Source organism: Geotrypetes seraphini, chromosome 2 (genome assembly GCF_902459505.1).
Source record: "Geotrypetes seraphini chromosome 2, aGeoSer1.1, whole genome shotgun sequence".
Taxonomy (NCBI): Eukaryota; Metazoa; Chordata; class Amphibia; order Gymnophiona; family Dermophiidae; genus Geotrypetes; species Geotrypetes seraphini.
In genome coordinates this window covers 504974777-504999498 of record NC_047085.1, presented here as the reverse complement: position 1 = coordinate 504999498, position 24722 = coordinate 504974777, and the positions used below count along the sequence as shown (strand labels likewise).

At 44.3% G+C, this 24722-nt stretch overlaps 1 protein-coding gene across 1 annotated transcript; it reads right to left on the bottom strand.

Annotated features, from left to right (window-relative positions):
- Positions 1-1215: 1215 nt before the first annotated feature.
- On the bottom strand, positions 1216-17876 carry LOC117354565 (oocyte zinc finger protein XlCOF6-like). Its single transcript, XM_033932315.1, has 4 exons — positions 17696-17876; positions 10817-10943; positions 8643-8744; positions 1216-3431 (listed from the first exon to the last, which is right to left on the bottom strand). Exons 2-4 carry the CDS (start codon positions 10941-10943, stop codon positions 1510-1512), a joined length of 2151 nt encoding a protein of 716 aa, XP_033788206.1. The 5' UTR covers positions 17696-17876; the 3' UTR covers positions 1216-1509.
- Between the last annotated feature and the right edge of the window lie 6846 nt (positions 17877-24722).

Below are 24722 nucleotides of genomic sequence, written 5' to 3'. Positions count from 1 at the left end.
TGGTGCCCAGTGAGGATACGTAGAGGTTGAAAAGTATGGGTGATAATGGAGATCCTTGCGGTACTCCACAGGGGTTTGACCAAGGGTCAGATATGTGGTCTTTTGTTTTTACTTTATAAGTTCTAGTTTTAAGGAAGCCTTGGAACCAGTTGAGTACCAAACCTGAGATCCCTATGGCGTCTAGTATCTGGAGTAGTATGTTGTGATCTGATGGCAGTTTTCCTTTCTTCTTATGTCAATCATGCAAAAAGTCACTGCATAAATGGATTTAGAAATATGTTCACTTAGCTTGCAAGAACAAGGTTAATGGGGTCCCAACGTGGCCCCATTTCGTTGCCTGCCTCGGAAGACCCGACTAGTGCATGTTTCAAAAACAGTCCTGAAAGCTTGTTCAAAACGATCCTGGTAAGCTTCGTGACAAGCAATCACATCGCTGCTGGGTGGTTGAAAAAGTAACTTCTGAAGGTCCAATAGACTTCCAACCGCCAGCTAACTGCAAGCTAAGTGAACATATTTCTAAATCCATTTATGCAGTGACTTTTTGCATGATTGACATAAGAAGAAAGGAAAACTACCATCATATTTTGAAATTGTGCAAAGTTCTTCAAATTTTATGAAAAAGTCCTAGTCTATGAGCGTGATCAAAAAACGTATATAGTAGCAATGACTGGAAGGTGAACTCTTTACACAGGGAGGTTTTTCAGCCTTCCCTCCAGAGTTCCATATCTCTGAGCTTTTATAGAAGGTTTTTGATCACCCTCTTCAGACAGAATACTCTTAGGGTCAGTTGTTTCAATTATATAGCAAGCTTTTTCTGACCTTGGGTTTTTCTCAGTACATTTCCCTGATATTTCTTAAGGAAATTTACTTTGGAGGAAAGGCAGGAGAGGGAAGATAGATATTCAGACATCTCTATCCTATGTGGCAAATCTTTCAATCGTAAAGAAACTCTAGAATGAGAGGGTATAGGATGAAGTTAAGAGGTGATAGGCTCAGGAGTAATCTAAGGAAATACTTTTTTACAGAAAGGGTGGTAGATGCATGGAATAGTCTCCCGGTAGAAGTAGTAGAGACAAAAACCTTGTCTGAATTCAAGAAAGCATGGAACAGGTATATGGGATCTCTTGGAGAGAGGAAGAGATAATGGTTACTGTAGATGGGCAGACTGGATGGGCCATTTGGCCTTTACCTGCCATCATGTTTCATTTTTCTATAGTCATAATGCTCTATGACCTCACAATTCAAGTGTTAAGAGCGTTAGCCTATAATCATAAAGTTCTATGACCTTACAATGCAGATGTAAAGAGTCTCAACCAATAGTGAGAGGAAGAAGTAATGGTTACTGAGAATGGGCAGACTAGATGAGCCATTTGGTCTTTATCTGTTCTTATATTTCTATCTTTCTATCTCACAGTCATCAGTCAGAGAAATGTTTTCAGTTCTGTCCAACTTTCCCCTAATGAAAATGACCTTAGCATATTTGTCCACAGAAATCATATGGAAAGGTTTTTACCACTTGAAGTATTTTTTTCCTGTATGAATCCTTTGATGGATTTTCAGAGATAATTGATAAGTGAAACATTTATTGCATTCAGTGCATGTAAAGGGTTTCTCTTCTGTGTGAACCCTTTGATGAGTTTTCAGACTTGATAGGAAACTGAAACATTTATTGCATTCAGTACATGTAAAGGGCTTCTCTCCCGTGTGAATCCTTTGATGAGTTTTCAGACTTAATAGATAACTGAAACATTTATTGCATTCAGTACATATAAAGGGTTTCTCTCCCGTGTGAATCCTTTGATGAGTTTTCAGGCTTGATAGATAACTGAAACATTTATTGCATTCAGTACATGTAAATGGTTTCCCCGTGTGAATCCTTTGATGTTTTTTCAGGATTGATGGAAGAATGAAACATTTGTTGCATTCAGTACATGGAAAGGGCTTTTTTCCCGTGTGAATCTTTTGATGACATTTCAGATATGATAGAACCCTGAAACTTTTATTGCATTCAGTACATTTAAAGGGCTTCTCTCCCGTGTGAATCCTTTGATGATGCTTCAGATGTGATAGACGACTAAAACGTTCATTACACTCAGCACATGTAAAAGGTTTTTCTCCTGTGTGAATCCTTTGATGACGTTTCAGATCTGATAGATAACTGAAACATTCATTACACTCAGTACATGGAAAGGGTTTTTCTCCTGTGTGCATCCTTTGATGAAATTTCAGACTTGATAGATCCTTGAAATTTTTATTGCATTCAGTACATGTAAAGGGCTTCTCTCCCCTGTGAACCAGTTGATGACTTTTCAGACTTGATAGATTATTGAAATTTTTATTGCATTCGGTACATGTAAAGAGCCTCTCTCTTGTGTGAATCCTCTGATGACGTTTCAGTTTTGGTAGATGACTGAAATGTTTATTGCACTCAGTACATGTAAAGGGTTTCTCTCCTGTGTGAATGCTTTGATGACTCTTAAGGCTTGACAGACGACTGAAACTTTTATTGCATTCAGGACATGAATAAGGCTTCTCTCCCGTGTGAATACTTTGATGACGTTTCAGATTTGATACATGATTGAAACTTTTATCACACTCAGTACATGTAAAGGGTTTCTCTCCTCTGTGAATGCTTTGATGGCTTTTTAGGCTCGATAGACAACTGAAACTTTTGTTGCACTCAGTACAAGCAAAGGGTTTCTCTCCCGTGTGAATGCTTTGATGACAGTTCAGTCTTGATAGACGACTGAAACATTTATTGCATTCACTACATGTAAAGGGCTTCTCTCTTGTGTGAATCCTTTGATGACGTTTCAGATGGGATAGATGACCGACATGTTTATTAAACTCAGTACATGTAAAGGGTTTCATTTCTGTGCAATTCCTTTGATGAATTTTCAGATTTAATGAATAATTGAAGCTTTCATTAAATTCTGCACATGTGAAAGGTTTCTCTATTGTGTGGATTCTTTGATGATTTGTTAGATTTGATAAACTACTGAACCATTTATTGCACTCAATGCAGGTAAAAGATTCCTTTCCCCTGTTGATATTTTCATGATTTCTTAGAGATGAAGAAGTGAAGCTGTAATCACACTCAGTACACATTAAAGGTTTCTTCTCTTTCTGGTGCAATATAGAAGTCTTTTGATCAGTGTTTTTATTTTGGAAGGGTCTTTCTCCTCTCAAGCATGTCTGGCGTTCAGGGAAGATAATGAGCTCCCTGTCGCTTCTCTCACACTCTGTCACTCCATCCGTCGAATCTCCTGCAGGGTCTCTCTGCTCCTTCTCTGAATCCAGCTGATGATTCCTTATGGTTGATCTCTTGGTCCCTAGGAAAATATGTTTGCAGACATTTCCCGATTCTCTTGGGATCTGTTCCATTTTTACAGGAGATTCTTTTTGATTCTGTTCTTGCGAAGCCTCATTATCTGCTGGATACAAATCGAACACATTAATCGTGCTATTACAGACTATGGAAAGCATGGGCTGAATCTGACCTGTATAATCTTAACCAGGCCTGGTTCAGACACTGCCAATTAATATCTGGGTGGTGCACATGAAGTTATCGAGGTGTGGTTACGTTTAAACAATTTTTATGGTCAACAACGGTGAAAATGTTACACAGAGAAAAGAAAATACCGTAATCAAAGTCATCACATTTTAAAGGAACAAATGAAGGGGATACCCCCCTCCCCCCGGAACAACATAGACATCCCGCCTCCCCAATCCCCCCCTTCCCACTCAGGCTTATCCCCATAGGGACTTAATCCAGAATATGTAGCAACAAACTACGACCCTTTGGATGTAAGGCCTGTGGTGATGGGACTAAAGCACGCCGGACAATCGCGTGCCGACAAACCCGCTAAGACAAATGCACGCAGCACGTGAGTGCGCCGGATTAAAAGGTACGTTTAAAGCGCTCAGAGGGGGTGTGTGGGGGGACTTAAGAACAGTTGCCGCTGCCGTTGGGGGGGGGAAGAACCCCCACCCCACTTACAGAGGAAACTGCAATTTTTCACTAAAACACTGGGAAAAATTACACTTTCCTCTGTAATGGGGGCCCCCCAAACTCCCCAATGGCAGCGGCAACTGTTCTAAAACTGGGGGGTTCCCCCCCAATCCCCCTTGGAGTGCTTTAAACTTACTTTTTAATCTGGCGTGCTGATGTCCCCTGATGTCCTGCGCGCATTTGTCATAGCGGGTTTGTCTGGCGTGCTTTCATCTATGAACCAAGGACTGTACAGTATACAAGGGTAAATATAATATATATAGAACCACCAAAATAATTATCTCCAGTGTCATTTTGGTTTATTTTGGTGGTTCTATATATTATATTTAATTGATAGGTAACCATCGGGTTGTTTTTTTTTCTACTTTTGTTAGTATATAAGGGTCCCATATCTGCAGAAAGAGGATCTTCCGCTTCCGGGACCTTCTAGCTTCCCAAGTGACTAGCTGATAGACACTTAACGCCAGTGCCAAAATGCTGGCGGGTCCGCCACCATCCAATGCTGCAGGATAGTATTCCTGGCTAACAAGCTCAGTTTTCTATATAAAGTTACTTGGCCCCAGGCCAGACAGCCGTAGGCTTTGGGGACATTTAACACCAGCTGCTGAGGGAAACCCTGTTGGGTCCGGCCCACTGAGGTAGATACGTACTGCACTAAGCGTTGCCAAAACCTTTGGATCACAGGGCAGTCACAAAATGCGTGACCAAACGTATTATCTGCAAGGTGTGGTTATTATTCAGTAGCATACCCCAACAGCTAACTGGACATAGTTAGGACTATCTTTTTATGAGGTTTTAACATGTCCAGTGAACTATCCAGGCACTGAAGATCTGAGGTTTCCATATAACTCCCTACTCTGCGCATAGACCACCCTGGCACTAACGGGATAGTGATGCAGTGGTCTCCATAGATTTTCAGCAGCGTTATCTGGTTACCTGCTACGGAAAATCCAGGGAACACCTAATTATCTCCCGCTGAATACTGGCTCCAGAATTTTCAGGGCTCACATAATGATCAAAATGGGATCTGTGATGTTTAGAAATAAGTCATGGGCTAGCTCAGGCTTCACTGAACATTTCACATGAAGATCAGCTTAGGATATTTCAAAACACCGAGAGCAAAGTAAGTAGAATTTCAAGAGAAAAAAAACCATTCGGCCCCTTTAGATGGGTTTCCAGAGCTTTTGTGCAAATATCTCTCTTCCTTCTTGGCTCTACAGTAAAACTAAAGGTGTTTTGAGTATTACACTTCTCCCTCCGTATTCGCTGTGATAGGAGATTAACAGAACCGCGAATAACTTTTTCATATGTTATTTGCCATTTTCTATCAAAACCCACCGTGAATATGGTGAAACCGAGAATAACCTGGCCTGCTCCTGAAGGAGAGGCAAAACATGGTGAAGAAAGTGCTGGGAATCAGCAATTTTCTCTGTAAATGCTTGGAATCAGCAATTTCTCAATGCAAGCCGATGTAATTTGGGGGGGGGAGCCAGCAAGCTAAAAACCGCAAATAATCAAAACCGCGATTACGGAGGGAGAAGTGTCGTTTAGAAATCTACTACTACTATTTATCACTTATATAACGCTGAAAGGTGTACGCAGTGCTGTACATTTTGACATTTATAGACAGTCCCTGCTTGGAAAAACTTACAATCTAACTTGGACAGACAGATATGACATATAGGGTTGGGGATGCAGAACCCAAGGAGAGAGGAGTTAGGAGTCGGAAAGTAGTGCTGCCCGATTCAGGAAAAAAAAATTTGATTCGATTTTCCTGCCCAAGTGGATGTATTTTTTCAAATATCCTGGTAGGTTTATTTTATAGCCTCTTCACCCCTTTTATAGCCTGTGCACCCACTTTGCCCTCTCTTACCCACACTTGCGCTGTGGTGTAAACAAAATAAACAAACAAAAAACACTTTTCCTCTCTCTCTTAAATCCTAGCTCACATTCATGGTCTAACACCATAAAATAGAAAATAAAATTATTTTTTTCTACCTTTTGTTGTCTGATCATTATTCAGATCTTATCGATCCCAGGCTCCGGTTGTCTTCTGATAACTTGCTTGCTAGGGTCTCCTTCTTTCTTCTTTCTCCGTGATAATCTAATCTAATCTAATCTAAACCTTAGGTTTGTATACCGCATCATCTCTACATTCGTAAAGCTCGACACGGTTAACAAGAGTTAGGATAGAAAGGAACTCCAGTGGAGAGAAGAGGCAAAATGAAGAGAAAATTTAGAGAACTAGAATAACCAGAGAGGGAGGAGGAGTTACATTTTTGAGAAAACCAGGTTTTCAGATGCTTACGGAAGAGTTGGAGGGAGCTCAGATTCCTAAGTGGAGAGGTAAGGTTGTTCCAGAACTGAGTGATTCTGAAAGGGAGGGAAGAACCTAGTTTTCCTACAAGTGAAACGCCTTTTAGAGAGGGAAAGGAAAGTTTCAGTTTTTGGGTGGATCTGGCAGAATTGGGATTAGAGGAGTTCCAAGAAAGAGGAATGAAGGGAGGGAGAATACCGTGTATCTTCTGTCCCTTCCCTCCCCCGGAGGTCTGGTATCTTTCCTTTTTTTCGTCTCCATCCACAGATCCATCTTTTCTGAATTACCCTATCATCCTTCATCTCTCTCTCCTTTCCCACCACTCCAGGGTCCACCATCTCTACCTTTCTCTTCCCAACTACCCTCCTATCCAGTATCTCTATCCCCACCCTCCACACCATCCCTTGTGTCCAACTTCTCTCCCTTTCTGTTCCTTCCCTCCCTAAATCCCATTGTCTCCTCTATTTTTAGACCCATTATTTCTTCCCCCCCAAAGTTCAGCTTATGCACGTCTCTTTGAACCTCCCTTCCCTCCCTCCCTCCATGTACTTCTACACCAGGGCCCCCCTCCCCTGAAGGTCTGTTCCTTTCTGAAGGCCTACACTCCACCCCTGAAGGTCTGCACCACACCCCTGAAAGCCTGTCCCCCATCCCTGAAGGCCTGTCCCCCCATCTCTGAAGGCCTGCCTCTCCCCACTGAAGGCCTATGCCACCATCCCTGGCCTGTCCCCCCTTGAAGGTCTCTTTGTTCCCCCTGAAGGCCTGTGCCACCATCCCTGGCCTGTCCCCCCTTTGAAAGCCTGTACCCCCCCCCCAGAAGGACTGCACCGCCCCCCCAGGAAGGCCTCCGTGTTTCCCCTGGCCTCTCCACACCGTTTACCTTATAGTTTCAACCTGCAGCGAAGATCACAGTTACAGCGTCTTTGCAAAGTGCTTTGAGCTGTTTCCTCTGCTACGGTCCCGCCCCTCCTCTGACATCAGAGGTAGGATTGCGGTGGAGGAAACAGCTTAAAGCACTTTGCAAAAACACTGTAACTGCGATCTTCGTTGCAAGCTGAAGCTATAAGGTAAACGGTGCAGGGGGAACATGGAGGCCTTCCTGGGGGAGGGATTCGCAATCCTTCGGGGAGGCCAGGGGGGAAGCCGACAGCAGTACTTCCTGACTGACCCTCCTTCTTCGCCCTCTAAAGCAGATGCGGCAGCGGCCGGCCAGCAAGAGCAGCGCTGCTGCTCCTGCTTTAGGGGGCGAGGGTCCGAATCGGGAAGTCGATTTTTTGTTTGTTTGTTTTGAATCGATTCACCTAAAGTGAATCGGTGAACCGATTCGAATCGTGAATCGGGCAGCACTAGCATCTGGTAACGGATCCTCTGCTTCTCTCGCCTGACCTTCCTACTCAGGGTCCTATTCCCATGTTCGATCAAGGTCCCCTTTGTCTTACAGCTTGGCTCTTGAAACACCTAGGCAAGACGGGGTATTCAGATAGTCATCTCAACCCTGTTGGGGTCCCGGAGACTTGGCGTATATTTGAGGAGTGGTGTGCTGCGTGTGGAGTGGTCTCTTTTTGTGCTTCCCTGCCTAACATCTTAGAGTTCTTGCAGGATGGCCTGGAAAGGGATCTGGCATGGTCTTATCTTCGGGTTCAGCTTGCGGCCTTGTCAGCCTTTCGAGGGTTGTTACAGGATCAGTGTCTGACTGCCATCCCTAATGTCGTTCACTTCTTGCGGGCGACCAAGTTGCTCAAGCCTCCTGTTAGACCATCTGTTCCTCGTTGGGATCTTAATCTGGTCTTGTCCGTGTTGGTGCGCCCACTTTTCGACCCTTTGTGGGCCTGCACATTGAAGGACTTTACTCTTAAAGCGATCTTTTTGGTGGCAATTACTTCTGCTGTTTCTGAGTTGCAGGCTTTCTCTTGTAGGTTTCTGTTCCTGGAATTTTCTAGGGAGCGGGTTATTTTGCGGTGGGGGGAGGAAGAAGAGGGTAATTGCACCCGCTAACACTTCTTTTCCCAGGTGGCGACATCAAGCACTAAATAAGTGAGGGACCAATGAAGACTGTCTTCAGGGGACTCCAGTCAGGTTGGGTCGGAGACCCAGACATGCCCTGAAGGGAGCGTTACAGATGGTTAAACTACCAACAACTCATGTAAATGTTTACTCTGTGCGACTTCAAGATATTTTCACATAAAATGGATCGCCTCCCCCCCATCTAAAGACCCATCTCTACCATGCGTGCTCAAAGATAAGCCAGGTTTAGCAATTAAGGTTACACCTCAACAGCTTTACCCCCCCAGTCCTTCTTATTACTGCACTCACCTGAGCAGCTACTTTTTCCTCTTTTTTTTTTCTCCAATCTAGGCTCTTCCCCTCGTTCAATGCGGGATATAATGGCAGGGATGACGGTAGGAGCGCCTGGTCCTGGAAGAAGGAAACTGCCATTAGATTTCTCAAAATTATCTTGCATTCAATGCCCTCAAATTCAAGACTTGCACAAAATGTCCAGCATCAAGACTTTCACCAACTCCAATGGACAAAAGCACTCAAAAAATACACTGATTTTAGAAAACAGATAAAAACACAATTATTTAGCAGGCTGGAATATTAATGTTATCTATTCTTTTAACCTAACTTTTTATCCAATTTTTAAATTGTCTTTATTTCTTTACATAGTTAGCATCTTATTCTGCTGTATTTTCAGAAGATTTTAATTTGATGTATGCACTCATATTACATGTATTGTGTTTGTTGTGAACCGCCTAGAACTTTTGGGTATGGCGGTATATAAAAAAATAAATTATTATTATTGTTTTAGACCCTGCAAATCTCAATAAAGTTCTGTTAAACCCTCTTCACTCATCTTTATAGTCTAGCTTCAACTCTAAATAGTACAATATATTATTTCAATTTCAATATGCGTGAGCTTCCTCATCTCTTATACAACACGCAGGCCTCCTTCATCTCATCCAGAACGTCTGGAATAAAGCAGACACACTGAGCACGCTCAGACTGATGTGAGCTCCGCCCGCTGACCCCGCCCCCACAATAGTACTACTAATTGTAATGAGATTTCTTTCATTCATTTTCATTTCAGTTGTAGGAGGTTTGCGCCCAAAGAAGTACAAGAAGAGATTAAAATGACTGTGTAGCTTTCCAATTTGAGAGTGAATGCTGAGAGCGGGCCGAGACAATGATGTGAGTGAAGCTTCCAGAGAAAAATTTTGTTTATTTACTCACTGATTATCTCTAAGTATCTTGGGTCCTAGTCCTTATATTGTGGACTGTTCTAGATTTTAATTTACGTGATATTTCTTGAATTGCTTCTTTTGTATTACTGAAATTTCATTATCAAGGATATATTGAAGTGACTGTAAAATTGAAACGCTAGAAAAATAAAAAATTAATAAAAAAAAAAAGGAGAGAGACTAGAAGACCTCAACTTGTATACTCTGGAGGAGAGAAGGGACAGGGGTGATATGATACAGACATTTAAATACGGTCAAACCTCGGTTTGCGAGTGTTTTGCAAGACGAGCAAAACACTCCCGCAAATTTTAACTCGCAAAACAAGTGCCATCCCGATAAACAAGCGCGTACGCACACATCACATATAAGCATGCACACGCTTAGAAGTGATGCGTGCATACCCGCTCGTGTATTGGGACAGCACGTGTCTAAAAGAACGATATAGCAGCCCACCAACGCCCGGAACAGGTGGCTTACTTCGGGAGCCAAGAGCCCGGCAACGGCACCTGAGCCTGAGCGGGCAGACTGCAGTGGCAGCGCCCTGAAGCGCATCCATTGGGAGGGGCAACTGTACGGGGACCCCAAGGGTGGCCAGCGGCTGGCCACCCGTAGGAAGTCACCCTGCTGAAGGGGCTGCAGCACCCGGGCATCATCTTTATAGCAAACCTTTTGGGTTGTGGAACGAATCATCCGCGTTTCCATTATTGCCTATGGGGAAATTTACTTTGATATACGAGTGCTCTGTCTCACCCGGGCTTCGTTAGCTATGTTCCTGCCTTCTTTGTCTCTGTTTGCCACACCGTCTTTTACCATACCATGTCTGAGAATGCAGCACCATGATTGTGGGAGCAGGCCCACGTTGCTCCTTGTGACCCTGGGCAAGTCACCTGCTCCCCCAGGTACATTAGACAGACTGTGAACCCATCGGGACAGACAGGAAATTGTGACTTAATACCTAAATAAATTCATGTAAAACGTTCTGAACTCCCCTGGGAGAACGGTTTAGAAAATTGAATAAACAAACCTTTAAGACCCTCCATATACCAGGGGAGCAGTAATTTTAGAAAGCTGCAGACGGGGGGAAACAAACAGATATCTCCTCACACAGAAGCAGCTTTTTAAGCTTGCTGCATCCTATGTAAAGGGCCTCCAGAGATGCATCCCCCTCCTATGCACAATCTTTGGAATTTCTTAGTTTGACAATGATGTCCCAATACTACTAATAAAAAATGCAAAATTACGCCTTACCCAATGAGATCAGGGTCTGATAATTCTCTTTCATTACCTCCCTGTAAAGTTCCTTCTGCTCTTCATTTAAACACTGCCACTCCTCCTCAGAGAAAGAGATAGCGATTTCCTCAAATGTCACCTCCATCTGAAATACAAATTGGAAACCTCAGCATCTTCTGCATTACATCCATCAGGAGATCTTCCAGTGCACAGCAACCATGATAAAACAATACAAAACACAGCCCTAAGACTGATCTGAAGAAATTCGACCACGTCACAGAGGCATACCACGACTCACATTGGCTCCCAATACAAGCGAGAATACACTTCAAATTTTACTGCCTACTATTTAAAGCAATAAATGGAGATAGCCCAGCCTATTGGAACAATCGACTAGTTCAATCCACCTCAACCAGACATAGGAGAACCCACGCACCCTCCAACCAAAAACGTCAAAAGAAAAAAAACTGTATGACAACCTCCTAGCCACTCAAGCTGCAACACTTGACCCACAACTCTACAACCTATTGACCACGACCACAGACTACAAAACCTTCAAGAAAGAAATAAAAACCCTTCTATTAAAAAAAAAAACCACCCACAAAACCGAACTAACACAATCAGGGTTGTCCCAAGCATCACCTGCAACTTACTACATAAGTACCTCCAACATCATGACAACTCAGATGTAATCCTTAGCAACTCAAAGAAATGTACAAACTACTCCCTAAATACTTCTAATCTTCGGACAATCCATTTGTAATCCGCCTTGAACCACAAGGTAATGACAGAATAGAAATCCCCAATGTAATGTAGTGTTCTCCTTAGCCTCTTTTAGCCGGGCACTCCACCAGGCTAATTTAAGGGAGTGCCCAGCTGTCATCTTGCATTACTTTGAAAGATGACAGCCGCAGATCTACCTTGTCTTCTCTTGGTAGGCTAGATTGCACGTAGACAGGAAAGCCGGCTTGCTGCGGGACTCAGAAATGGTCAGGGGGGCCCGCCAGTACGGTGCTTTAGGGTCGTTTGGGTCTTCACAGTTCGGGCATTTCTCCCCCTAACTAGCCCATCTCCCTCACTGGATTCGCTGGCAGCAGCATCACCCCGGGCGAGGGGAGCGGAGGTTCAAAGTTAGCCGGTGGCAGCCTGCAGCTCCCCAAGGCGGGAAGTTCCTGGCACGAGGTCTGCAGCGGGGTCCCCTGCCAAGCAGAGAATAGGGGTGGGGGTGGGCTAAGGGAGGAGCCGGTTGCGCCACAGGCAGTAGCAGCAGGAGGACGATGGTGGCCTATGTAATCAATGAGGTGAGCCCAGCAGGGCTGCAGACGTGCAAGGCGGCAGCGCAGCAGTGCCTGCGGGAGGCAGCTGCCCCGGAGCTGTTGCACTTCAGCAAACTGGACTTCAGCGAGACCGGCATGCTCGATCGCTTCTACAACGCAGGCGCATGGGAAGCGCGAGAGTGGGGGGGGTAGAAAGTGGCCAGAGTGAGGTGTCAAGGTGCCGTGGGGTTGTTAGGGGTGTATATGGGGTTTTTATTACTTATAACCAGCCGAGTTTCAAAATAAACGTGTGAGCAGAGTGGCTGTACTGCAATAAATATAATAATTCGTTAAAAAAGTGCACTAACGAATTGCCATCTTATGGAAATCCTTGTTAGTACAAGACATCTGAGTTTTGCAAGAAAGGCTGAGTTTAGCTCTGCTGTTTCTTGGTAGTTATTTCAGCTGGGTTGAGGTTTTTTTGGCAGCTCAGAAGAGCCAAACTAAGCAGTCTTTTCACTTCTCCTTTACTGTCACTACAGAATTTGCTTTTTCTTTAGTTTGTCATTTTCAGAGCCCCCACTCCCCTTCCTGCTCCTCCTTTTCCCAGCTGGGCCTTCCTCCCACAAAAGGACAAAGGCGAGTGAGAGAAGGGTCACCACCACATTGTCCTGTCCAGAAGGCTGAGCCAGTCTTCCATGTCTGCTTTCAAAAGGTTGTCCAGAAAAATCTAAAGTTGGAAAAACTGCGAATTTGATTGTACTTGAGCAGAAAATAATTTTTTTTTTTTAATTTTAAAGCCCATCCTGGGGTCCCTCAAAATCACTGATTATAAAGCTCCATTTTTCTTAAAATTTGCTATTATTTTTGATTAAATAAGCAATTTTCTTAATATTACACCTATAACTGTTTAGTCCTGCGGCTCCTTATGTGGTCACATCCAACCTTCTTAAGCCCCTCTGTAAAAGCGCGCGTTTTTATTTTCATTTTCATCTCTTGGAGCATTTGCCTGCTACTCCATAGTAAGAGTTTCTTTGATTGGTTGCTTTTTACTTTCATTCGCTGGTTATTTTTTAGCTTTAGTATGAAATATATCATGTTCAGCATGGCTTTAGTATATTTCTCCGGCTTTATTGTTTCACAGCATTTCCGTTGTTCAGAATGTTCATTGAGTTGCTCCTTAAGGTACTGGCTTTCCCCTTTGACATTTATTCCTTATCAAGGCACACTATCTGGGTTCCTCTCACATTTCCATAGATGCCTTTCTCCACATATATATATTTCTACTTGCATATGCTGTATTATGCTACTTGTATTGTGTTGTATTTCCTTTTGGTTTTTTAAGACATTGCACTTCTGCTCCTGGTTGCACCCAGGTTACCTTTTTCTAGCTCTCCTACCCCTTCTGTACTTTATGCTTTTCTGATATCTTTTTATATATGTATCCATGATGTATCCAACACATATGCATGTCTTTCTGATTATGTTTTATGGTATTTATACATATCTTTATTCTGTTTGTTTTATGCATTTGAGATTTATATTCATTTTTGTTTTAATTCAATCCATGTTTTAATTGGCATTCTTTGTTTTACATCAGTATTACATTTGTTGTTTTTAAAGCTTCATTAGTGTCCCTTGAGGAGAGAGAGGGAAGGAGGGAAAAGGAAGACCAGGAAGTGTTAGGAGAAGAAAGAGAGATGCCAAGACCATGGGAGGGAGGGAAAGGAGATACAAGACCATGGATGGGGAGGGAGAGATGCCATGGCATTGGGAGGGGAAGGAGACAGATGCCAGACCAGGGGAAAGGAAGGAAGGAGGGAGAGAAAGGAAGGAGAGGAGATGCCAGATAATGGAGGGGGAGATGGAAGGAGAGAGATGCCAGAGCATGGGGGAGGGGAAGGAAAAGAGATACCAGACCATGGAAGGAGAGGGAGAGATGTCAGGGCATTGGGGAGGGGGGAGGAGACAGATGCCAGACCAGAGGAAAGGAAGGAAGGAAGGAGGGAGGGAGAGAAAGGGAGATGTCAGATAATGGAGGGGGAGATGGAAGGAGAAGAGAGAGATGCCATACCATGGTGTGGAGTGGGAAGGAAGGAAGGAAAGGAGAGATGTCAGAGCATAGGGGAGACATAAAAATGGAAAGGGGGTGAAGCTGAAATGAATCATGTACAAAGGAGAGAAAGGGCACAGGATATACAGTTTATTGAAGGGACATAAAAAGAGGGAAGATGCTGTATGGAAAAAGAGGGTGGGCAGTGGATGGAAGGGGCAGAGAGAGAGAGAGAGGGCAGAGGCTGGATGGAAGGGGCAAATAGAGAGGGCAGATATTGCATGGAAGGGAGAGGACAAATGCTGTATAGAAAGAAGAGAGCGAAAAGAAGATTAAAGCAGAAATGACAAAAGGTAGAAAGAAATTTTCTTGTTTCTTTATGTAGAATCAAGTAGTATTGTAACTGTATTGATAAAAGTTTATAAATAGGAAATGGAAATAAAGTAATTTTTTTTTTTTTTTACTAAACTCCTTTCCTCAGATCGGGACAGGATACCATAACAGCAGTATACTGTACTGTCTCAAAGAAAGATCTGGCCTCTGAAAGTCAATTGAAAAATGGATTAGTCCAATAAAATGGTATTTTTTTTATTTCTTGTTATTTGTTAATTTGTAAAGTGGTGATTGCTATGTATCAGTTTTTTTAAATTTACATCTACTTTCTTTATATTTTGCACAGTATTAGGAGACAAGTGTCACTGTTTCTGTGGTGTTGCATTGTATGCAGAGTCTGGTTTCTTGGCGGTTCAGTTTAACTTTTGTCTACATATTTCTATTTTTAGTTTGTGATTATTCCATATTGGGCGAGGGTGTATCTGTGTTCTGCGTGTATGAAAAGGAAATGGTTTTCTGTTAGCATCAACTGTACAGGATCAATTGACTGTGCAGGATCTGGCTTGTTTAGTTTTACAATGCGTGTGTTGGTATTCTAGTGCTCACTGCAGTGTGACTCATGGATTATTACTAAAAATAACTTTTTTATATAGGGGACAGGGTTGTTAAAAATGATTAGCACTGGCTGTCATATATACTGGATTTAATGACCCTATTCTAACCACCAAATTTCCCCGTCCCGCCCGGCTACTTTTTCATGCCACCCGGCTGGAAAAAATTTCTGGGGAGAACACTGGTAATGTATATAAAAATAGAGACAGTTCCAGAACAGGGTTATATTTTAGAAAGTCACTAAGCACTGAAGAAAGCGCTGCTCTATAAGAGTTTGGTCCAAAGATTCTCTGATGTTGCCACTGTTAGTGGGACCACATTCTTATTTTGAAACTTTGCTGCACCTTGAACATAGATAAGGGTTGCTATTATCGTTTGCTGTGCACATGAGTTTGTTTTTTAATTAAAAAAAAAGTTTTCTGCTGCTGAAGTGACTGCCCTTTAAGTTGAGAGATAGACAGAGAATCACCTGTGGGGGAGGGGGTTGGCTGGAGAGAAAGAGAGTGATGTGGGGGGGGGGGGGTTGGCTGGGGAGAGAAAGAGCGAGAGTGATGTGGGGGGGTTGGCTGGGGAGAGAAAGAGAGTGATGTGGGGGGGTTGGCTGGGGAGAGAAAGAGAGTGATGTGGGGGGGTTGGCTGGGGAGAGAAAGAAAGAGAGTGATGTGGGGGGGGGTTGGCTGGGGAGAGAAAGAAAGAGAGTGATGTGGGGGGGGGGTTGGTTGTGGAGAGAGAGAAGAAAAAGCACCTGTGAGGGAGGGGGTGGCTGGAGAGAGGGGGGACAGCTGTGGGGGGGACGGGGGTTACCTGAAGAGAGAAAGACAGAAAAATACCTGTGGGGGAAGGGGGTTGACTGGAGAGAGAGAGAGAAGCACTTTGTGGGGGAGAGATGCTCTCACGGGGGAGGCTTTGGGGAACAGAGGATGAAGAGGCAGATAGATGCTTGGGTGGGGGTGGAGAGGGTCGAGAAAGATGGTGGATCCAGGGAGGTGGGGAGAGATCTTTGCGAGTAAATCAATTTGCAGTCCCAGAACTGGATTATAGCAACCAGAAGCCAGTTACCCAAAGAACCTGGAGCTAGAGAATGACACGGGGAGCGATCCCCGCAGCGAACCGCTGCGTGGCTGCGGTTTGGCTGCGGGTTATGGTGACCTCATTAGCAAATCGTCGCAGACGCGGGGACAAATCCTTTCACCGCCCGCAAAAACGGTGAATAGATTTGTCCCCGCAGGCCAATGTCCCCCCTTCTAGGAACCGCTATTTACCTGTGTTTCACCTGCACGTTGCCGCATTGACTCCGCCCCCCAATATACTGGCTCCTCATTTGTCAGATCAACCCTTCCTGCCAATAGAACCCGCCCCCCCCCCCGACAATCGCCGGCAGGAAGGTGCTCAGCCCTTCATGCCGACAGAACCAGCCCTCCCCAACGATCGCGGCAGGAGGGTACCCATCCCCTCCTGCCTACCCCAACCCCCCCAACGGCCCTCCCGACGATCGCAGCAGGATATCCAACCCCTCCTGCCAGCTCCCCAACAGCCCCCCTATGATCACTGGTAGGAGGGTGCCCAACCCCTCCTGCCGGACCCTCCCCCAACAAACCCCGCCATCCCGAAACACCACCCTTAGTCTTACTTTCCAAGTTGTACCGGACAGCTCCTCGCTTGTCTGGCCAGCAGGCCTGCCTCCGTCCAAATGAGGCGGGCCCGCCCCTCCCCTCCCCTGCCTAACCCACAGGATCCTAGGGCCTGATTGGCCCAAGCACCTAAGGCCCCTCCTATAGCGGGAGTGGCTTTAGGTGCCTAGACCAATCAGGCCCTAGGATCCTGTGGGTTGGGCAGGGTAGGGGCGGGCCCGCCTCATTTGGACGGAGGCAAGCCTGCTGGCCATACGTGTGAGGAGCCGTCCGGTCCAACTTGGAAAGTAAGACTAAGGGGGTTCCGGGGTGGGAGGGTTCGTTGGGGGGGGGTCCAGCAGGAGGGGTTGGGTACCCTCCTATTGGCGATATAGGGGGCCGTTGGGGGGGCCGGCAGGAGGGGTTGGGCACCCTCCTACCAGTGATCATAGGGGGGCTGTTGGGGAGCTGGCAGGAGGGGTTGGATATCCTCCTGCTGCGATCGTCGGGGGGGGGGGGCTGTTGGGGTAGGCAGGAGGGGATGGGTACCCTAACATTGTAAGCATTAAAAGTACATGTCGTGTTTGTTTTTGTATAGTTATTAACTAATATTTAACTAAGTTTTAAAGTTTTAAAGAATGTTTCCTTTATACGTAAATAAAGAAAAGTATTTAAAATCGTACCCGTTTGAGGCTTTTATATATGCAGCGGTGACGGTGACGGGGCGGTGAATGGGGTTGCAGTGGCGGTGACGGGGCGGTGAATGGGGTGGCAGTGGCGGTGACGGGGCGGTGAAGGGAATGGCGGTGACGGGGCGGTGCAGAGGATGGTGAGACGGGGACGGGGCGGTGACGGGGACCAATTTTTTCACCGTGTCATTCTCTACCTGGAGCACAAAATCTCCCTTTGAGGGGCCCCTGATCTCTCCCCTCCCCCTCAAGAAGATCCCAGAGTACCATCCCCCTGCCACAGGGGTCCGGGTTAAAAAGCTTTAGCAGTGTTTGTAACAAGATGGCGGGGACCATCGCCTTACCTGAGCAGAAATCCCTGTAGGCTTAGAAACGAACTGGAGCTTCTTTTTTTTTCCTGGCTGCGAGGGAGGAGACCAAGATGTGTTCCCTGCAGCGCTGATGGCAGAAGCTGGAGATCGCTGGTCAACCTGCAGGAGAGAAGGAAGGAAGCAACACCTTCGTCTCCCTGCTGGACGCAGACCGATTGCGTCACAAAAGGGAGGCGGAGCTTCACCTGAGCGCTGAGGGGCGGCAGGCTTTGCTTCTCGCAAGAGCTGATTGGTCAGAATGGCCGCGAGGGCGCGGGGTTCTTCCACCCCTTAACCCTGATGGGAGGAGTTTAGTCTCTCTCTGGCTCTCATTGGTCTGAATGTTCTTGGGGGGCAGGAAGAAGAGGAATTTGAGCTGCCTCCTGCCTCACCTGCTTATGCTGGGAAAGGCTGGGTTGTTATGTTATGATGATTGTTTCTTTTCCCATTTTCCAGGAACTCTCCAAGGATTGATTGTGGTCTAAGAAGGTTTAATTTGTTTTCCTTGAGAATTGAATTAATTTTGTATTTTTACAGCTGTTTTTCTTAAGCAAGGTTATCTTGTGTTTATTTTGAAAATTCAATAAAAATAAAGATTAAAAAAAATAATAAAAAATACTGGGCTGTAAATGGTGCTGTAGAAGGAATATTTATCATTTCTAGAGCGCTGAAAGGCGTACGCAGCGCTGTACACGTATATTCAACATGTAATAGACCAGTGGTCTCAAACTCAAACCCTTTGCAGGGCCACATTTTGGAATTGTAGGTACTCGGAGGGCCTCAGAAAAAAATAGTTAATATCTTATTAAAGAAATGACAATTTTGCATGAGGTAAAGCTCTTTATAGTTTATCAATCTTTCCTTTTAGCTAAGTCTTAATAGTAATATTGTCATTTATAGCTAAAGAGACTTATCAAAGAAACTCTTTTATTTTACTTTTGTGATTATGATAAACATACTGAGGGCCTCAAAATAATACCTGTCGGCCCGCATGTGGCCCCCGGGCCGCATGTTTGAGACCACTGTAATAGACGGTCCCTGTTCAGAACTATTACTTCTTAACAACCCGAGAAATGTCAAAAGATCCACCCTTTACCACTCTAGTAAATCAATCGTTCTCCCAATGTAACCCCCGTTTATAAATCTTTTGTAAGCCGCCTTGAACCGCAAGGTAATGGCGGAATAGAAATCCCTAATGTAATGTAATGTACTAAGAGCTTACTATCTAATTTGGATAGACAGAACATCTCACGGTTGGGGGCCTTACAGTCTAATTTAGACTGAGAAATAGGACTTATAGGGGCTGGGGAGTTTCTCTCAACCAGAATGGTAACATGAACATACAAGTTGTGATTTAAAAAAAAAAAATGACTATAAAAGACACATTGCCATTAATCCACCCCCCTCCAAAAAATAATACTCCCCCAGGCTTTCAAACACACTTATCGTACCATTCTTTCGTGTCTTGAGTTGCGTTATCGTGGCTCCTCCCTATCCTGAATTGATTCAAAATATTTACCTTTCTTCATCATTTTGACTTGGGAAAAGCCAGAAGTCACATGGTGTCAGATCGGGTGAATGAGGACACACCATAATGTTTTTATTTGACATAAATTACCGTACCCTTTTGAGCAAAACTCTAGTTGAGGGATCAGCTAGTTGGGACATATTTCAAGTTTATGAAATTAGAAAATATAAGCATCGGGATGTCAAAAACTAACCACCAAATCAGAAGACAGCAAAGATAATTGATGGTTTAAGCATTTGAAAAACAAATGGGTGTTGGATTTTGTTATATCTTAACAAGAGGGACCATGGAAGTGCAATGATGGTCCCTAAGGCAACCTATGCTTTTTATATTAAAAAGTGAGCACTTGGGTTGGTGATCTGAGGCTGTTCAAGAAATGTCCAAGACAAACTCCTGATACAACCAATATCCTCACTCCATCACCAGACTCCAAATGTTACAACCAATAGCTTCCCTGTAATCTTCTGGAAATTACCAGAATCTGTTCCTTTTGTAATCCGCCTAGAACCACAAGGTATTGGCAGAATAAAAGAAACTAATGTAATGTCTGAGCACTTCACATTATAAATATTTTTATTAAAAGCAGGGGGAGGGGAGATGGATGGGTATTGAAAGGTTCTGGCACTTAGTCACGGATAGGATAAGTGGGGGGAGGGGGTGGTGTGGCCTCTTCAGGGCTCATAAGAGTCCAGGGCCTTGGAGTGCCTTTCCGCCCTCATTGTCCTCGCTCGCCCTATGTAGAGTAGGGGGGGAGAGTTTGGTTGCTGTTACTCTTCTTCTGTACTTGCAGGGGGGGGGGGAGTTTGGTTGCTGTTACTCTTCTTCTGTACTTGCAGGGGGGGGGAGTTTGGTTGCTGTTACTCTTCTGTACTTGCTTGTTATATTTAAGTATATGATGCATCATTGTTGTACAGTGCACCCTGGGGTGCCCTAATATCGTATTTGCTGTTGTTTACATCAATAAAAATTGTTTGAACCTAAAAGCAGGGGGAGGGAAATGCAGCCGGCACCGCCTAAAGCCCTCAGGATCAACATGGGGCCACTCAGCCTGTGCTCAAGCTCCACACAGGACTGTGAGTGAGCCTCCAAAATGGTTAGTGCAGGATGGCTAGGCAGGTGCCCTGTGAAAGGGTTGTCCTGCTAGCTAGACTTTTACTCCCAGAGTCTGTCTTGCTATGCCAGGGCTACTAGGAACTTTTGCAGCACAAAAGCCTCCAAATCTGGAGAAAAACCTCCCCCCCCCACTCTGCTGGCAACCCTCACACCAAATCATCTAAGAGTTAGTGTTGACCCACCTACCAAATAACTGCCACAGTCGACGAAACTTCCCCGAACTATAATGTCTGTATTGCCCCATATTTCTCTTGCATGGGTATGTAGAAGTCACCTCCACCAGAGCGTCAGCAGAATATGATACTTTATTGCATAAACATCAGATAATACATCAGATAATACCAAGCAATGCAGACAGATATCAGATAATATACAAAGAATAGCACGCAGATATCAGATAATATACAAAGAAATAGACAGAGAATATCTATATACACTTGACCATGTCTGGCATGCCCTCTTCCAATACTGACCGGAGAATCTAATCAATCAAAGGAAGAGACCCAGTCTCATGGTACTTCCAGGGTCGTAGCTAGATTCCAAAATCCAGTCTGTGTCTCCTGGCCTTTATCGGGCACAGAGAGTACTTAATTCTCACACACAGAACTGCTGTTACTGAACCCCAGGTGTCTGTCTTATCTCCTAATTCTCACAGATGGAATGTGCTGCTCAGGCCCCTAATTACTGTACCATGGGAAACCTTCTTCGGCCCTTCTCAGTGAAATACAAAACATTACAAGAGATATGATAAACAACTTTCTCTCACGGCATAGAAAGGCAGGCAGACATGAAGATTCACACTTAATAGCCAAATTAACCACTTGCCATGCCCTGGCCAGCCATGGGCATAACAATGTCTCAAAGCAGTAAAGCGATACAAACAGTACCAATCAGGTAACCTAAGGATTATCATCTTCTAGTTCGGGGTAAGTGGAGATTTCCAGGCCTGAGCCACCACCAACCGTGCAGCAGTCTTAGAGACGGTCACATCACCCTCATCCCAGGAGTTGTCATAGTGGTGCAGAAAGGCCACAGCCACTGAGGGAGATATAGTCCTACCCAAAATATCAAAAAATAACCCAAATGAAGCCTCCCAAAAAGGAGAGAGAGACCCACAGACCCACCACACATGGATGTAAGTCCCTAACTCCCCGCGCCCCCTCCAAAAGCAGCCCCCTGTTTCCCCCTTCCTTTAAAATCCTATTTTAATGATTTTTTTAAAATTAGTTTTGTTCCCAAGGGTCAGTTTTTAGCACCAGAAAGCACCCACAGTGGCCATCTTGGTTTTCCCAATTTTATTTTGAAAGCCTTTTCAACCGTTACATAGCCACACTTGACACATGCTTAACCTCATATAGCTACCACCATCCTCCTGCCTTTCGACCAAACCACCCCCAACACAACAAACAAACTACACATTGCACTAGAAACAGTGTCAAAATGGATGAGAGACCACAAATTAAAACTGAACCAAGACAAAACCAAATTCTTACTTCTAAAAAGAAACAAAACCCGAACCATAACCTAGAAATAAACTCCATCAACCTAAAACTGCTGGGAATAATGATAGACAAAGGCTGCACCAAGCAACATCAAATCAGCAAAGCAGTTCAGAAGACATTCACAACCATGCACAACTTAAGACAAATCCGAAAATACTTCAACAACGAACAATTCAAACTCATAGTAATAACAATAACAATAATAATAACAGTTTATATACCCTAATACCACCAGATCCTCCCACAAATTAAAACTATCCTTCCCCTCGCTAAAAGGCATTTCCCACACAGGAAAGCTAGGGACCTCCCTCCACTTCAAAATCACTGAGCTCTGGAACAACCTTACATCCCCTCTTCGGAACTTGAGCTCTCTCCAAGTTTTCCGCAAACATCTGAAAACCTGGCTTTTCTCAAAAAATGTAAGTCTCCCTCCAACTTAGGAATCAAGGAAACTCTTATATCTTGGCATCCCAAGTCCTCTAAATTTTCTTCACACTTCTTCCTCTAACCCTCTGTTGTAGTTCCTTCCTATTTCTCCTACTGTAAACCACGTCGAGCTCTACGAACGTGGAGATGATGCGGTATACAAACCTAAGGATTAGATTAGATTAGATTAGATATACCGCAATACCGTTAAGTACAAATGCTAATCCTAGGACTCATCGACTACTGTCACATACTTTACCTGTCTTGCACGGCCAACATGCTAAAACAATGACAAACTGCCCTAAGACTAATATACCGTATTTTTTCGCTCCATAAGATGCACTTTTTTCCCCCAAAAGTGGGTGGAAATGTCTGTGCGTCTTATGGAGCGAATGTAATTAACCCCCTCTCCCCAGAACAAGTCTACATTTTCGGCAGGGCGTACGCACAGTTACAGCATGCTGACCTCCCGTTGTGGTGCCAGCAGAAGTGTGCGGCTGGGGAGTGATGTCAGGGCGGGGCGTGCGTGTGTGCGTGTTTTCCTCCTCTAAATCTAAGGTGCGTCTTTATATTGCAAAAAATACAGTACTCACTGAAAAAATACGACCATATTACTTCAGCTTTCCAAGACTCACACTGGCTCACAGTACAAGCACACATACAACACCTACTGTACCCTATTCAAAGCCCGAAATGGAAATGGACCAAGCTATTTGAACAACTGCCTAATCAGGAAAAACACATCCAGACCAAGGAAAACCCAAGCACACTTTACATTACATTACATTTGTGATTTCTATTCCGCCTGTGCCTTGCGGTTCTAAGCGGATTACAGTTAAAAGAGATCAGGACATTACCGAGAGAATTGCATTACAACGATTTAAGTAAATTACATGTTGTGGTATAGAAATACAAGTATAAGATATCTGGATTTATCGATAGAATAACTTGACAGGGTTCAAGTAGTTACAAGGTTCAGTGGGGAAAACAATATAGGCAACTGAAGAAAGATACCTAACTTTGAAGGAATCAGTTAAGTGGATACCTAAGGGAGATGCTTATTTAGGAGAAGGTTAAATGGATACCTAAGGGAGATGCTTATTTAGGAGTTTGGATATTTTTCGTAAATGAGGTTCAAGGGGATGACTAGTGTGTTATTTGCTGGGGAGAGTGCATGTGCGATTGGGGAGGGGAATATTAAGTAAGGACGTGTTTTTTTAAAATAAATGTTTTGATTTCTTTCCGAAACACCTTGATGTCTGTTGTTTTGATCATCAGTTTGGTGATGGTGGGGTCAATTTTCGCAGCCTGAGTTGCTAGAAGGCTGTCGTAAAGTTTCTTACGTCGGGTACCATTATGAGGGGGGAAGGTGAAAATATTCTGAGTTCTTCTTGATCTGGGTAGTCGGTAGCGGCAAAGACGGTTGTTCAGGTAATTGGGGGCCATACCATGGGTTACTTTGAAAAGTAAGCAGTAGAGTTTGAATTGAGTTCTTGCTTTTATCGGAAGCCAGTGAGAGTCTACATAGGCGGGTGTGACGTGGTCGAATTTGCTGAGCGAGTAGATGAGTCTGATAGCTGTGTTCTGAACGGTCTGTAGTTGTTTTATCATAGTATTTGGGCAAGGTAGGTAGAGGCTGTTGCAGTAATCTAAGGAGCTGAGTATGAGGGATTGTACAATGATCTTGAAGTGTTCTTTGGAAAAGAATTTTCTTATTTTTCTTAGGTTTCGCATGGTGAAGAATGCTTTTTTTATGGTATTGTGTATTTGTGTTTGCATTGTGCAGCCTCTGTCTAGGTGTGTTCCCAGAATTTTGAGAGTATTCTGTATTGGATATTTGATTGTGTTTACATCTAGTTCTGTTAGGGATGGTTTTTGTTCCTTCTCTAGTAGTAGGAATTTGGTATTCTCTGCATTCAGTTTTAACTTGTGGTTCGTCATCCATTTTTCTACAGTTTCCAATGTTGTTTTCAGGCGTCCGTTGGAGGTGGGGTCTTGGATGTCGAAGGGGAGGAGGATGGTTATATCATCCGCATAGCTGAAGGATGTAATGTTTAGGGCGTCTATGGCCGTGCCTAGGGATGCTATGAAGAGGTTGAAAAGTATGGGTGATAGAGGGGATCCTTGTGGAACTCCGCAGGGGTTTGACCATGAGTCGGATAGAAGATCATTTGACTTGACTCTGTATGATCTTGTTTTGAGGAATCCTTGGAACCAGTTGAGAACATTACCTGATATTCCTATGGCATCTAGTATCTGGAGTAGTATGGAATGGTCAACTAAGTCGAATGCTGCTGAAAGATCGAGTTGGATGATTAGTAACTTATTTCCTTTGCTGAGGTGCTGACGGGCTATGTCTAGTAGGGAAACCAGAAGTGTTTCAATACTGTGATTGGTTCTGAATCCGGATTGAGTAGGGTGTAGGATGTGGTGGTCTTCTAGGTAATTGGCG

Bases quoted from the DNA above. Each gene is read 5' to 3' on its own strand.
- LOC117354565 (XM_033932315.1), bottom strand. From the start codon at position 10,943: ATGGAGGTGACATTTGAGGAAATCGCTATCTCTTTCTCTGAGGAGGAG. The intron at 8,745-10,816 runs GTAAGGCGTAAT...TCCTTCTTCCAG, and splicing joins TCAGACCCTGATCTCATTGG to GACCAGGCGCTCCTACCGTC. The intron at 3,432-8,642 runs GTGAGTGCAGTA...TGTATCCAGCAG, and splicing joins AGGAAAAAGTAGCTGCTCAG to ATAATGAGGCTTCGCAAGAA.